Raw genomic sequence first — 17,703 nt, 5'->3', positions numbered from 1 at the left:
TATTAGGCGTTTGTCTTTTAATCCATAAATATATACACACACTTTACAAACACGTCTATTATTATTGGTAGTTTGGTACCGAAGATCTTAAAATTCTATAAGTTTTTCCATCTTTATCAAATTCCATACTACCATTTTAGTTAAAAATGGGAGGCAAGAGTTCAAAGGAGACATCACCGCCAGCTAGAGTTAACACGTACACCTATCCCGACTCCGGTTATTCTACTTACACCCCAATGCATCCTGATGGCCCACCATCGTCGCCTTATGGTTACGGGTTACAAGGGTCTCAAAGACGGTTGGATACAAAGTATTCAAGAATAGCCGACAACTACGAAACACTTGAACAGGTTACTTGTGAATAATAAGTTATATGTATTTCATGAAATATATATTTCGTCTTTTTTGTGACTTATTTGCTGATGGATCAGATTATCGTTATTATTTAGGTTACTTCGGCTCTTGCTCAAGCAGGACTTGAATCGTCCAATCTTATTGTTGGTATCGATTTCACTAAAAGCAATGAATGGACAGGTTTGTATTATTTAGTGATCCACTTTGTCATGAACTAGAATTCTTCATTATTTCACCAAAAAAAAAAGTGATCTGTTGTGACTGAATTAATTTGTATAGACATTAGAACAAGTCACAATTTTTGGCAAGTTGTTGACTTTTTAACATTCGTTACAAATTAATTAGGGAAGGAGTCATTCAATAGACGAAGCTTGCATAGCATTGGAGTGTCACAAAATCCGTATGAACAAGCAATTTCGATCATTGGGAAAACACTATCAGCTTTCGATGAGGATAACTTAATCCCTTGTTTTGGGTTTGGAGATGGTACTTAATTCTGAAATAAAGCAGCTAGAGTTATTTTACGGTTTCGTAGCCATATCTTATGAGATTAACTTGAATTAATTTTTTTGTAGCCTCAACACATGATCAAAGTGTATTCAGTTTCTATCCGGATTCAAGTTTTTGTCAAGGATTTGAAGATGTATTGAGACGATATAAAGAGATAGCTCCTCAACTTCGCCTTTCGGGTACCATTTTATACATATTTATTCATCTCTACTAATGTCTCTATGTCTCAAAATCCCTTTCCGAGTGTCGAATTTGTGACACACCATTGTTACAATGAAATGTATGGAAACTGATCTTTTGGTCGTTACTCTTTTCAGTTGTCATTTACATTCCGTATTGAACCGTTTACAGGGCCAACATCTTTTGCACCTATTATAGAAATGGCCATGACAATTGTTGAAGAAAGTGGTGGTCAATACCATGTTTTGCTGATTATTGCTGATGGTCAGGTGATTTAGTCAAACATTCTCTTTTAGTTTGCGTCTAATGTGCACAAACCGTCGCTTATATCCTGAATCGTCACTAACACCTTAAATGTGTCACTATAAATAGCAACTGAGAGTTTTGCTTTTCATCAGGTAACAAGAAGTATTGATACCGAATACGGACATTCCAGTCCCCAAGAACGAAAGACCATCGATGCCATTGTGAATGCCAGGTAACAATCAACTTTCCAATTGTAGGTATGCCTTTTGGGGGTCCTAAATTGGCTGCCACATCATATCCTTAAAAATCTTTACAAATCATTCAAAGAATCTCATATTCTTGTTTTCATGATTTTAGTAACTATCCGTTATCAATAATACTAGTTGGGGTTGGGGATGGTCCATGGGACACGATGAAGGAATTCGATGACAACATACCTGCTCGAGCCTTTGACAATATTCAGGTTTGCATCAGAAACCGTCAAAGGAAAAAAATATATCGTGTATATCTTTCTTTTGATCACGTGTATATAAACGATTTATTCTTGTTTCCTGCTAGTTTGTGAATTTTACCGAGATCATGTCAAGGAACATTGATCCAATGAAAAAACAGACCGATTTTGCTTTAACTGCGCTGATGGAGATACCTTCCCAATACAAAGCAACCCTTGAGCTCGGCCTACTCGGGTAAATTCATATATACGTTGTTAATTACTTGTTAGCATCAATAATCACAAACACATACAATAATTCATAAGCAATAATTAACACGAAATATATATACTTAACTTTATATGTATTGTTAATGATCTCCATCAGTGCCCGAACGGGTTGTGCTCCAAACACCATTCCCCTGCCTCCTCCTTGCAATGACCATACGAATTTTAGGAATCCGAGTGTCGGTCACTCTCATGTAAATGACATTCCATTCCCAGCACCAACTTCTATCTATGACAATAACGTAAGTAGTATCTAAACTTTTAGATTTGAGTGGTTGTTTTATATCGTTACTGACTAAATATTGTACAACATTAATTTGGTGTTTTTTAGGTCTGCCCTGTTTGTTTCAATAACCCAAAAGACATGGCTTTTGGTTGTGGGCATCAGGTAAGATTCAATACACGATGTCTCCTTTACGACCAACATATATGCATCATATAGAAATAATCCCCTTGTTGTTGTTGTTGTTGTTGTTATTAACAGACGTGTTGCGAGTGTGGAGTTAGTCTATCGCTGTGTCCTATCTGCCGCAGTGTGATTGAGACCAAAATAGTGTTGTATTAGTTGGCTCAATCGAGCCCGATGTGATAAGAAGGAAATAGTATCGTTAATTTTTAACGTCTAGATACATGGTAAATTATGCTTTAGACTGTCTTTGTGAATACATATTGTTGATACATATTTGCAACGATATCGCGTGATTAATTTTTTTGTAAGCACTCTATTTTGTCATTTGTTACAAACCGATCATCTTTAAGTGTACTTGTTTGAAGTCATGGTAAGTATATAGTTATTGTTTTTGGAAATGGCAAAATTTTATTCATACCTTTACAATACTTGGGAGTACAACGATAATCAGATTTAAGACTTTATATACAACCTACAAGATTGCTTGATTTAAGACTACTTAAATTTGAATTACTGTATTACTCAATATACTCCCTGTAATTTTTAAACGAGCCTATTTAACAAAAATAATGTAACGATTATCTATTTCTATACAATTTTATAAAAAGAATAACCCATGTTAAAAGTTACATGTAAAAAAATGTCTAAAATACCCTTAATGATTACCGTATATTACAATAATACAATATCAGTCATTTTTCTTTAAAAATCACCATTAATCATTTATATAAATAACTTTTACATCAATTATCTACACCAGTGTTCGCCGCCGCTTAATTCTACCACCGACAAGCATACCCACCACCATACCGTCGCCAACACAAACAATGCTGCATTATGCAGTTAACGTGCTAGTAAAATTAGACACAAATACCATAGGATTTTCTTAGAGTGATAGTTATCCACAACCTAAATTATTAAGTGAAAGCTCGAGTGATGGTTGATACCATAGTTATCATTGGCTCTTGAAGTTGATATGACTTTTTTTTTTTTATAAATAAAGTCAAATGTGTATGTAATTACATATTAGAACTTTCTTCGTCGAATCGTGACATGAAGTTTTCAACGAAATTCACCTTTAAAAAAAATGTTCTGAAAGTTAATTTATAAAAAGTTGTATGCTTTTTTGTTCTGTGTGATTTTTTTTTAATTTATAATTTATCTTATTCGAACAAATGAACTAAATCTTAAATTTACCATGTGAAAGAAAAACAAACACTGGCGGGTTGTATTGATATTCCCAACGAGATACGACCGTGAATGTTTCAAAATAATTTTATTTACACTGTATTCTCGAGTTTTTATTAAAAGATAAAAAAGGAGAAGATTGGATAGGGAAAACAATAATAGATAAATACATAAAAAAAAGGTATTCTCGAGTCGAAAGAAAAGAAAATAAAGTTGATAGTTAAATGTATTCTTGAGTTAGAAGGAAAGGAAAAGAAAGGATAAAAGATACAATTTTACATTTATAGCCTTGTAATAATTAAAACTTTTATATAAGTTTGAGGGTTATAATAAAAATTTTACCACTTTTCCTTCCAAATCTTGCCAAAAGTGGCAAGAAAGTTTTGGGATTAATCATCTTATTTTTCCCTTTCTTTTCCTTCCCTTTCTTTTAAAACAAAAACTCAAGAATACAAAAATTAAAAGTTTCTTACCATTTCTTTTCTTATCTCTTCAAAATATAACTCAAGAATGCACTCTTAGAGAAATGATAAACATAACCATTAGGGCTATGTTTAATTTGTTATGACATATTTAAAAGTGTTGTACATTTAATCTTAACTACCTGTCGAAAATATGCTTAAATATCGGAATACAATACTATTATACATGCCTAAACAAAGTAACTATAACTTCGGGGGTTATTTTTAACATTTTCCTTTTATTTATGTCTCATCTTATAATACCAAGATTCCATGTTTTTCGAAGACGTTTCCTTGAGAAGCACATCCATTTTTCTACTAATAAGGCCGAATGTTCATTAAAGCCTCTAGAAAGGATTCGTCACTACCTTGACCTCGTCACCAGAGGATGTTCTATTCGCACGCCCTCTTTTTGAGGTCTTGTACTTGAAAATGTTATAAGTATCGATATATATCAGGCGGTATTAGTAGTAATATCGGTACCTGAAGGTATTCCGATACAACCAGCCTGGTATTTTGTCTTGTATATTTAATACTCTCTCCGTCCCAAATTTTATGTCAAATTTAACTTGTTGAGTAAATTTTTTCTAACTTTGACCGGAATTTTTTTTTTTTATAATATTATACCTAATGAAATTTATATCAATAAAAAATAAATCTAAAACTCAATCTATCCATATATTTTACATCAATTATTGTATAGCATACACGAAACAATTTACGGTCAAAGATTCAAAAAAAAGACTTCAAAAGTCAAAATAAGACATTTAAATTGGGACGAAGGGGGTATTTCATTACCGCTGACATTTTCTGCTATTTTCGGTATGGTAATACCGGTTTTTTCATATTATTACTATTTTTAAAAAAAATATTTTTAAAATGATTTTTATGATATTTTGATGTTATTTTTTGATATTTGCAAACTTTTAAACTTATATAATCTTATGAAATATCTAATTGGTGTATTATTCTTGAGTAGATTGTAATTATATTTTAATTATGCGCCATTTAACTATTTCTATTAAATTATAACAAGTTGTGGTATTAACTATACAGGTATTATTGGTACCGGGTACCAAACCGGTATGAATAAAATACAGATATCTAAAACATTGGCCCTTGAAAGTTAGTAGATAAGAAAAAGGGTAGGGACTGGTGGGGCCCCTTGGGCCGTTTACCGATTAAAATGTATATTTATGTGTTTTTTGTTTAGTTGGAAATAATGAATTATCAAAACGGAAGTAACGATGACGCCTTTTAGCATGAGTAGGGGTGTTCATCGGTTCGGTTTTCAGTTATTCGATCTATTTGGTTCGGGTTTTGTTTTCAGTTATTCGATCTATTTGGTTCGGGTTTTGACAGTGTTTTTATTTTTAGTTTTCAAAACCAAAACCAAATTCACAATAGAAAAATCAAACCGAAAACCAAATTAGATTTCGGTTCGGTTTCGGTTTAAAACCGAAAAAATAAAATTCACCATTTTTTTTTTGTCTAAGTTATGTTCAAGCAAAATAGGTTAATAATTTTAATTTTAATCAAAGTAGTAAATTAGACTTCAAACGAAATATGGATAAATAAGTAAAAATTCTTCATCTAGTTCTTCATTGTTTGTCAATTAAATTTTTTTTATTCAGAAAAACAGTTAATATAACAAACAAATAGACATAAAAAGTAAAAATACATTAATAGTTATCAATACAAAAAAAAAGATATGTATTCAATATTTTTAATAATACATAATAGCAATATAAGTTATTCGGTTTTTCTATTTAATCAAATTCTTTATCTTATACTCATAACCAAACCGAAAACCAAATATATAATTCGGTTTCGGTCACAAACCAAACCCAAAACCAAATTCCAAAACGATTTGTTTTTTTCGGTTTTTTTAATAGTTTGGTTTATATTTTGACGGGGTAAAAACCAAACCGTGAACACCCCTAAGTATAAGTGTGTCAGGACTCATGAGGTGTGTTAGTAAGAAAGAGGTAACATAATGTTAATGTAGCACGCATAAGAAGTGAGGAATATGTCGTTGTCGATCGAGAGATGCCTAAAAATATTTTTTTCTTTTTTATTTTCCAAAACCACAATCAAGCAAGGTTTTTATTTTAGAACAACACTACAATATTATATAAAATGTTAAAAGAAACTAGTCAAATACAATTAAGAAATTTTTTTTTTAAACAACACTACAATATTATATATAAGAACGAATGAAAGTATCCACACATTGTGGTGGTGAGATAGAGGGGGTGATAGGTCATAGAAGGTGATAAGTCATAAAGTGTGATAGCCAAATGCCTTAGCCGTATGAGTTCTGCCCTTGGATTTAAAAATTCGTTGAAAGTATATCGAATTACATCTCTAATGAAATAGCATGAAATTTTAAAAACACCAATACAATTTTTATAATTTATCGATATACGGTTTTTGAGATAAAGATTTTGAATGAGTTAGAGGGAAAAAAATATGATTTATGGAGGAGAGAGAAAAAAATGATTAGTTGAGATTTGAGAAGAGAGGGAAAAATGAGTGGTTGAAATTTAAGGGTATTATAGATATATTAGGTAGAAATGTTTAAATTGGTGAATAAAAAAATGGGTATTTTTGTCAGTTCAAATAATATTTTCTTAATAAAAAAGGCTCATCTTTTATAAGATAACGAGAGAAAGTATCCGCCCATTGCGACGGTGAGATGGTGGGGGTGATAGGTCATATAGTGTGATAGTCAAATGCCTTAGTCGTACAGGCCCCGCCTTCAAATTTTTATAACATGAAGAACACCCATACAATTTTTATAATTTGTCGATATACGGTTTTTGAGATAAAAGATTTTGAATGAATTAGAGGAATAAAATGATTTATGGAGGAGAGAGAAAAAATGAGTGGTTGAGATTTGAGGATAGAGAGAAAAATGAGTGGTTGAGATTCAAGGGTATTATAGGTATATTAGTTAAAGATGTTTAAATTAGTGAACAAAGAAGAAGAGTAATTTTGTCGGTTCAAATTATCTTTTCTTAAGAAAAAAAAGTGTTCCTCTTTTATAAGATAAATAAATATATTGAATAAAGAAGAATGATATTTTTATCGATTCATATCATATTTTCTTAAAGAAAAAAGGTGTTTCTCTTTTATAAAATAAATAAATATAGATATAGATATAGATATTTGTAATGGTAATATCAAAGATGAATCACTCAATTTCTAGTAGTCTTTATTCAATGAAAACATAGCTATTTATAATTGCTTTACAAGGACTCGATCAAAGAAAATAATAACTGACCTCCACTACTTTACCCATGACTCCCTAAATAATAGGTCAACAATAAGGACTCAACTAAAGAAACAGAAAGCAATAAACTAGGACAACCACTTAACACATACAGACTCAAATTCAGACGTGGATAGAAGCCCATAATCTTATTGGACTGGACTACTAGAAATGCTTAATCCATTACATATCCTCCCCTAAACTGAAGATGGATCAATCCTTCAGTTTATCCTTCAATTTTACGAACACCCAACTTCTTCCTCATTTTCTCGAATACTTCCAACTTGACCGGTTTTGTCATAACGTCTGCCACTTGATCAGCAGTAGGACAAAAACTCAAGTGCACCTTTTCTTCATTAACCAAGTCTCTCAAGTAGTGATACCGCACATCAATATGTTTGGTTCTTCGATGTTGCACTGGATTTCTAAAAAGCTTGATAGTAGAGCTGTTATCACACTGGACATCGATTGTATCAATGACTTCATTGCTTATTTCTTCCAGTAGACCCTTAAGCCACATGCAATGACCAGCACAAATTGTTGCAGCAACATACCCCGCCTCGGTGGATGAAAGGGTCACAATGTCCTGTTTTCTTGAACTCCAGCATATAGCAGCATGACTCAGAATGCATACGTATCCCGAAGTACATTTTCTATCCTCGATATCTCTAGCATAATCACTATCCGTGAAAACCTGCAGTTTACTTCCACCCCATTGATCATATTGCAACCCATAATCATAAGTTTCATTAACATACCTTAAAATTCTTTTGGCAAGTTGCATATGCTCTTCTCTTGGATTTGACATGAATCTTGATATGAAACTTACTGAATACATGAGATCAGGTCATGTAACTATTAGATACATCAAACTACCCACCAACCTTTTGTACTCGGTCTCATCTATCTTGCCACGCTCACCATTCTTGGTCACTGTCGTTCCGGGTACTATAGGATTCTTAACACCATTACTATCCCACATATTAAAACGCTTCAAAACCTCCTGTGCACACTTCTTCTGACATACACTAATTCCTTTCTTCCCTTGACTTACTTCAACACCCAAGAACTACTTCATTTTGCCCAAATTTGTCATTTCAAACTCATGCCTCATAGAGTCCTTGAACTTCTCACACAATTCTTCATTATTTCCTGTGTAAAGTAAATCATCAACATATAAACTTACAATTACCATACCTTCATTCAGCCTTTTTATGAAGAGTGTGTGAGCATAGTGGCTTTTCAGGAAACCTTCTATACGAAAATACTTTTCTATTCGATTAAACCAAGCACGCGGTGCTTGTTTTAACCCATATAATGCTCTATTCAACTTACACACTTTATGCTCTTCACCCTCTTTAATGAAGCCTTGAGGTTGACTAACGAATACTGTTTCCTTCAACTCACCATTCAAAAAGGTACATTTAACATCTAATTGATAGATGTTCCATCCTCGATAGGCAGCCATAGCCAATATACTTCGAACAGTATCCCACCGAGCAACAGGTGCATAAACTTCATCATAATCTATCTCTTTCCTTTGAGCGTACCCCTTCACAACAAGCCTTGCTTTGTGTTTATCCACTTCTCCACGTTCATTAAGCTTTGTCTTAAATAACCATTTTACACCAATCGGTTCGACACCCTCAGGAGGATCAACCAACTCCCATGTGTTATTCTTCATTATAGATTTCATCTCACTTTCCATTGCAGCAACCCACTTCGTTTCTTTCACGGCTTCCTCAAAGTTGATCGGGTCTGCAAGTGTGCTAAACATGGCGAACTCAACTTCATCATCAGAAAGACCTTCCCCACTGTTGTAATCTTTTAACCAAGATGGAGGTTGAGTGTTCCTTTTTAAACTTCCATCTCTTACACTTTGTTGAGAATTTTCATTTTGAACTGATTGTTGAAGGTGACTTGCAGGAGGTATTGTGTTTGTATTTAGTTGTATAGAGTTTGATGGAGTAGGGCTTCTATCATTTATATTTTCGATATTTTCTTGACTTTGGGGTGAATTATTGCCTACCTCATGACCGATCACATCACCTTGGGATTCCTCATCTTCTGTCTCTTCACTTTCAAGTCTATCATTATCAGGAATTGACAATTCACTAGCACCAAAAACATCTTTTTCCCATTCCCACTTTTCACTTTCAACAAATTTAACATCTTTGCTAATATGCACTTCCCTTTTTATGGGATCGTACATCTTATAAGCTTTAGATTCTTTACTAAGACCCAAGAATATACATTTCACACTTCTTTTATCTAACTTGGACCTTAGTTGAGAGGGTACCAACACATACCCAATACAACCAAAAATTCTAAAGTCTTCCGCATTTTGCCTTCTACCTGACCACTTTTCTTCAGGAACCATATTCTCTAAGGAAGTTGTAGCACATCGATTTATAATATGACACCCCAGTTGGCTGCTTCAGGCCAAAACCATTTTGGCAAGTGATTCTCAATCAATAGACATCTAACCATGTTCATCAAAGTTAAATTTCGTCGTTCCACCACTCCGTTTTGTTGCGGAGTGTAAGCGGTGGTTAGTTGTCTTTAGATGCCATTCATTTCACAGAATTCACTGAATTTCTTGGAGGTAAGTTCGCCTCCCCGATCACTTCTTAAGCCTTTTATTCTTAACCCAGTTTCGTTTTCGACCATGATCTTAAATTTCTTGAAAATGTCTAGACTTTCGCTTTTTCTTTCAAGAAAATATACCCTGTAAGTGCAACCTAGAGGGGGAGTGAATAGGTTGTACCCGATTTTTATTTGGTTTGTAAGACTTTTTGATTAATCTCACTACTAGTTACAAAATTTGTTTCATTTTAACAACAAAGAGATATACTTGTAGTTTCCAACAACAATTCAATCCTTGTGAAGCAAATATAATAGTAATGAAATGATAAATAATAAGAGGTAAGGGAAAGAGAATTTATCACCACATGAACACCATGATATATAGTGGTTGGGGTTGGATGTTAACTAATCCGCCTTAATCCACTCCTCAATTCACAATCAAGATTTAGTAGCACTATCTTTCTCCAAAACCGGTGGAGAGTCCGCAATACAATCTTGACACTTCAAGATGAACCAACAAGTCCTAACCACTAGGAATTAACCAAGTCTTGACACTTCAAGACACACCAATGATTCCTAACCACTAGGAAATCTTCAATTCTTGACACTTCAAGAATTTGCCCAACTTTAACCACTAGAGTTTAGATTACACCCAAATGATCTTGACACTTCAAGCTACAAAGTTTCCTAACCACTAGGAAAATATAAGCTCTTAACACTTCAAGAGAATACACAACAATCACACTCACTAGTGTAATTGAACAAACAATTTGTAGGCTCTCAATTACTTCACCAAATAATCTCCTCACTACAAATTTGACACTCTTGCTAATAATCAATGATATAAGATTTTGTATGATAAGAATGTATTTTTACAGGAGTTGTAGATGCAAGAGGTGAAGTCCAAATATGCCCAAGTCTTCAATTTATAGTCAAAAAGTGCTTTATTACCGTTTGACTCGGACGGCTCTTAACTGAGGCCGTCCTCCATGGCACAAGAGTCGTGCTTCAAACAACAGCCGTGCACTTCCTGGAACTTCACAAAAAAACCTTACATATCTCCAATGCATCCTCCACTACAACAACAACTTTCCTATTGCAAGATTTACACAAAAGAGAATGGAAGAAAGAAGAGAAGATGCTTACCAAGTTAAGATGTTTGGGGAATGAGAGACTCACAAGATGAGCTATGGAAATGGGACATCCACCCACTAATTTTCAAATATATAACCAATATATCCAAATGTTGACCAAGTATGACCATTCCATCTATCTTGACTTTTGTTGACCTTCAACACAGAAATATTTTGGCCCTCCAAATTTCGGTGAAAATTCAAAGTGTTTAGATTTGGATTTTAACAATTGCAAACATCTTAGAATGTTAATGTAAGACTTAGGAGCAAGTTTCGGGTCATGAACATATGTAACGAGTGCTCAGTAAATCTCATCAATTTGGACAGAATAGGGACGGCCTTTGTTCCTACAAGAGCCGTCCACTGGAGCCATCCCCTGAACAAGAGCCGTGCTCTTTTATACTTAGAAAATTTTCGACTCTCAGATTTGGCGAAAAACGAAAGTTGTTGTTTTTGAAATCTTTCAATTGTAAACATTTTAGAACATCAATATAAGCTTATGGAGCAAGTTTGGGTTCACGGAAATGTGTAACGATGGCCGGGTGAAAAACTAGTGATTTGGACAGAAGGAGCACGGCCTTTACAGGACATGAGACCGTCCTCTGGAGCCGTGCTCTGAACTGAGGCCGTGCCTGGTTTTTACGATAAATTGCTACACAAACTCAAACTTGACATTTTCATCATTTTAGGTTCGGAAAATAGCGTATGAATGCCCAAATCTTTAATAATAACATTTTACACATTCCATATATTGATATGACACGCCACACATAGATCGACGCTATAGATAGTGCTACATTGCGTCTTTATTAATCGTTATTTAGAAGGATTTTGAAGCATGTAAGAATATACGTATGATCAATTATATATAACACTTACTTTCATGTGGCATGTTCTCAATCATCATCAAAACTAAGGAGTGCATTATAAATGTTATCACTTTATTAAACCATGTATGCACCAACAATCTCCCCCTTTTTGATGATGACAACAATATACCACATGTAGGTAAATGTACTATATAATTGATCATGTAAACTACATAACATACCTACATGCTTCTCCCCCTTTGTCGAATAAAAAAGAAGGGAAATAGGTATTAGAGACTAGGTTTCGATCCATGGGACATGTGGGTACCTAAAAATAGCTCCCCTTTGAAAGTAACCTACCGACAAGAACCCCAAGCAAGCAAACTACAAGCATACATGCATTTGTATATATATATATAAGAAGCACATACAAGTATGAAAATGATATAAGCGCAATACACGTATTAAGTTAATGACACCAATGCGCAAATAAGTCATGAATCATGAAGCATGTATGAAGTAACCATACCAACACAACAAATTTAGAGGTATAGAAATATACATGAAATAATATTTTACCTCCCCCTAGATTGTAGCTCCCCCTCAAATTATACATCAATCGCAATCGTCACAATTCATTTAATACATTTTGGTTGACAAGTCTCATATGAGCAAGACGAAAATGATTTTGATCATATATTTTAGGTCTTGATATGCCAAGTCCCACAACATTTGCTTCTCATATTTTGTTTCCCTCATATTAACATATTATCGCATCAAATTACAAAGGGTTCACATAAGTACATGGAGAAGCCAATTCATTTTCAAATATGAGTACAATGCATGAATTGTGTTTTCAAACTATATCCCATTATGACACTTATTCTTTATCGAGATTCAAGGATCAAGTATGACATGACCACGTTTTCAAATATGCGCACAATTTTTTTTCTCAATATATTTTTCAAGTATGTACATGATCAACAATGTATGCACCAAGATAGATTTTTACATATGACACACATGGCAATAACATTATGCTTAGATACTCACTTTTCTTGATTGTTGACTAATTTTTCATGAAGTATTTAATCAATAGAGTATGAGCAAACACGTTCTTTAAATTTTCTCGAGTCGTCTAGAAATGCACCACATATAGTTTTAACACATAAGCATAGGGCATATACACTTGTTCATGTATAAGAATATGTTCTAGACATAGCCACATGAATATTTATCATTTAAGCACACTAATACACCTAGTCATATAGTGGCAATAATTGTATTATGTCTACACTTATTATCTTGATCTTCATAATAGTTCATCATATTCAAGCACAAGATAATATTGACTCATTTCCAATCTATTTAGCATGTTAATTCATGTACACTTAGTTCAAGAGTTTCTAGGAATGAAATTAACACACATTTTGCAATTAAGGCATGTAGTTGCTATGAATATTGTAAATACCAAAGATAATTCATCTTAAAGAAAACTTCAATGTGTAATTCTATTAATCGATCTAATTTGTACTCAATTCTCTTACACATGCTAAGACTCTTCATGCATCTACTTTGTTCACCTTGTAATTGCAAACGATTGAGCATATAACCAAAATATAACATTTTAATACAACAAGGTGTATAAGGACTCATACTTAGCATGATTCATTCATGTTGATTATCAATCTCTATTAAGAAAATATTATTCACAATTCACTTTGACAAATAATTAAACAAAGTTATGTGCTTCATTCACGTTAATAAGGTCCTCAAGTCTATTTCTTAATTCACAAATTAGTTATTATTAAAAACTTTTATCATTTATTATCCATGCACTTTCAATATAGACACGAAAAGCTTTTTGTCACTTTTTATCATAAGCCTTTTTCAAACACGAGTTATAATCCAACCGTTTTCCTAGAGTATTCATATCATCCCAAAAAATAATTTAGAAGGATCATTTATCATGTATCGACATCATGTAACTCACAACATCGGATCACATATAAGGAAGATATTTCATTTGAGCTTGGTACATATGTGATATAAACAATTTACGCACCTACATATGCATGAGATTCAAATAATCATTATCCATCATGTATCATGAACATTTAGTATAATCGGTGTGACTAGATGTGTGCAAACATTTTGACATATACACAACCAATGAGCACTTAACCAAGTCACATGTGATCATGTCATTAATTCGAGTCTCATATATTTCAACATGTTACATCTTGGACTTGATCATCAATTTTAGCACATATCATGGTAGATTTGGTGATATTCACTTAGCAAGTTGTTTTCACATAATGCAAATATAATGAATCAAGTCTTTCTTCATTTTTAAGGCAAAATGACACACCTACACAAACATATTATCATAGAGCAAGCAACTTAAAATATCATGTATTACACAAAAGACATACAACAACGCTAGCACCTCCCATTGGTTTTTACAAACAACATTCAATAGTTTCTTATATCCAATGAGATTGACTTTATAATTGATAAAACCCTGAACATCATTTGAAACACTTAAGCACATAGTTCTCAATCACCCAAGTATTTTGATAGACGATTTTGTCACTTGGATATCATCTATTCAAGTATCATTCAATGTTACCTTGTGAACAAGTTATTTCTATTTATGCAAATTAAAGTTTCAAACATGGATCTTGTTAATGATTGATGATGAGAAATCATATTTGTTACACACAATCATCAAGTCCGTTATTCTTGACTTCATAAAATCATAAAGTAGGTGCTAAATCAAGATTTTCCAAGGGATAAGGTTCACTATGCATTAAGAGCCGTGAGACTGACAGGGACGGCTTCAGTTATCAGCCTTCCAAGAGCTTGGGACGGCTTCAGTTGACACAAAGGCCGTCCAGAAAGAGAGGACGGCTTCACTAAGCAGCCGTGCTCATCAGGAATGCATAAAAGTTGAATATTTCACTTAAATGACAAGTTCCATCATGCCTAATCCTAATCTAAGTGTGTTAAATGTATCCTTCTTCAGTGCCTTTATGAGAATATCCGTTACATTGTCGGTCGTATCAACTTTCTCAATTACGATGGTACCCTTTTTTTTGCACATTATCTCTAAGAAAGTGATGTCTAATCTCAATATGTTTGGTTGTACAATGTACCACGAGATTTTTACCTACGTCTAAGGCACTTTTATCATCACACATAATGGATATTTCATTTAGGTGTTCATTATGATTTAAAAACATTTGTTTCTAAGAAAACTACTATGTAAGACAAAGACCCACATAAGCATATATGCCACTAATGCGATTTCTATCAACAAATGAACCACCTAAGTCGGAATCCACATAATACATAATATCAACCCGGAAAATTTCGGATTCCACAATCCTGGAAGCATAGTAACTAAATATTCATTTAACCACTTCATAGCGTGACAATTTAGGGTTTTCTTGAGATATAGCACATATGCACACACTATACATATTATCTGGACTCCAAGAGGTAAGATACAACAAACTACCAATCATGCCATGAAATTTAATGTTACCCATAAATTCACCTTCTTAACCACTTAGTCATTTAGTTAATTCTTTTACTAATCAATTCATGTAATGATCATCAAATTTCCAATTCAAGCATGTTCAATCATTTTAGTAAACATTTTGGATACACGCAAGGCTTACAAAATTAGCATAGGTGTAATACATATGGACACACACACATTGACACAATGTCCTAATACCATGTAATTTTCATGACACGTGTCTTTTAAAGATTTTCTTTACAACTCATCATGTATAGCTTCAAGACTTTAAATTGTCACACATTCAAGCTTTTGGTGAAGTAATTATACACATTAAAGTATGAGCACCAATTATCAATTTTAAAGCAATGTGTGTTTTGTAACGTTTTAGTTCTTAATCAATTCTCAAGTCTTTTCAATTTATCAGACATGACTCGAAATAACTTCCAACCCAAGTGTTTTCACTTATGTGACTAATCAATCAAGCACATCAATGATATTACCTTCACTTCCACATAGAACCCTACAAAAATTATGCATGTTGTAGATGAACACGAAATGATTTGATCATTTTATTTTTCTTTTAAAATTTTCTTTTCTTGTTTAGATATGCATTTGGAAGTGTAATTATGAGTATAGCTTAACGAGACCAAAAGAATATTCAAAACAAAAATCGTGATCGAGATAGGACACTCTTAATCAATGTTGGAGGATGATCCGTTAATGGTTAATGTTTTTGTCATCTCTAGTAAACACTTTCCCCATACCATTTTTATGATCGTTTACAACCATTTTAACCATGTCAAAGCTTCAAGCACCCAGAACATTTTTATATCATAGTATGCCTACTTTCTAATCAAACAATAGGTTTTTCATGACGCACAATCAATTGATCTTTATGTGTCCGCAAAGTAGGCCCAAGAGTCAATTTCACATTTTTATATGAAATGCTTATAATTCATTTTAGTGATTTAAAAATCAAAAGTCATGATACCAAATCTTGTATACTTTATCAACATATTATAAACAACACAATCATTATGTTTAGCTCTTTAATAGTGACTTTATCTTTAACACCTATGGAATGCAATACACACATATATTGAAGATAATATAACGCCTAAACACATATCTCACACAAAGCTAATGATTTTAACATGAATGCACACAAAGATATCGATCAACACAAATTTCACAAACTAAAGATTATTTAAGTCAAAGTGTACTTAGCTTGCTTAGCTCGGTTTTGATCATTGTGCTTGTTTTTCACATATTGCCACTTGTAACGTTTTTCACCACACTTCATCTCTACGTGAGCAACCATCATTGATTTTTCATTTATTCCTTTTGAGTATGGATTGCTACATATACCTATATTTCAAGAACAACCATGATATCCATTCGGTACCCATCTTTTCATGGGTCTGGGATTGTTAGCATCAAAAACTCCTACCTTTACCCATTTTTGCATGACCCGTTTGTTATGAAAGTTACTTGATCTTTTAGTGTAAATACCGTTTTCTTCATAGTCGTTGTTAAAGCTTATATGGTTGTCATTACTATGATATTTATGATAAGACTTCTGTGTTTGAACTCTTTTCTTGTTTGACAACCATAGTCTATTGTATGAAGATATCTTTTGACCTTTTGAGAAGCCACTACCAAATTTCAACGAAGTTTTATATAAATTACTTGGAGGTTTGGATGTTTTCATGGCTTTACATGGGTCAAGGCACGAGTTAGTAAGCGAATGATTCTTATAAGAGTTGGGTGAATTTTCATGCTTTACAAGTCTAATGGGTTTGGTCGTGCTAGTTAACTCTTGATTTATACACCCAATTCCATCCTTATCATTTACCAATTTTCGCCCACTAATCAAAGTATTCACCACATCCTCACTTTTTGCAAGTTTCTCAAAACATGTAAACTTTTGTAAGTATCTTTCATTTTCTTGCAAAGTAGTGTTCTCTTTAGTGAGTTTTTCACATGCCAAACATGATTGCATTTTTTCTTTTCTAAAATCACTATTTTATTTCATCAACCTAGCAATCAAATGTTTTTGTTCTTCAATTTCATCCTTGAGCGATTTATTCTCTAATTTCAAAAGTTCATTTTTATCACTAACTTTTTCACTTAGAGCAACAAGCTTTTCATAGTCATCAAAAAAATATTCATGAGAGTAAGTAGTTTCAAAAAGAACCTCATCATTGTCACCATCATACTTGTTGCAAGAAGTCAAGCACATAAGGCATGTAGCTTCTTGCTTATCTTTGTTAGATGAGTTTTCGTCACTTTCAAATTCAATTATT

At 33.1% G+C, this 17,703-nt stretch overlaps 1 protein-coding gene across 1 annotated transcript; it reads left to right on the top strand.

Moving 5' to 3' along the window:
- Positions 1-2,781, top strand: LOC122596101 (E3 ubiquitin-protein ligase RGLG2-like). Its single transcript, XM_043768621.1, has 11 exons — positions 1-350; positions 450-534; positions 700-840; positions 930-1,043; positions 1,216-1,313; positions 1,443-1,522; positions 1,648-1,753; positions 1,849-1,976; positions 2,109-2,250; positions 2,340-2,396; positions 2,493-2,781. The coding sequence occupies exons 1-11, from the start codon at positions 147-149 to the stop codon at positions 2,571-2,573; spliced, it is 1,236 nt and encodes a 411-aa protein (XP_043624556.1). The 5' UTR covers positions 1-146; the 3' UTR covers positions 2,574-2,781.
- Positions 2,782-17,703: the final 14,922 nt, after the last annotated feature.

Source organism: Erigeron canadensis, chromosome 4, assembly GCF_010389155.1.
Source record: "Erigeron canadensis isolate Cc75 chromosome 4, C_canadensis_v1, whole genome shotgun sequence".
Classification (NCBI taxonomy): Eukaryota; Viridiplantae; Streptophyta; class Magnoliopsida; order Asterales; family Asteraceae; genus Erigeron; species Erigeron canadensis.
This window is presented reverse-complemented; position numbering and strand designations above follow the sequence as displayed.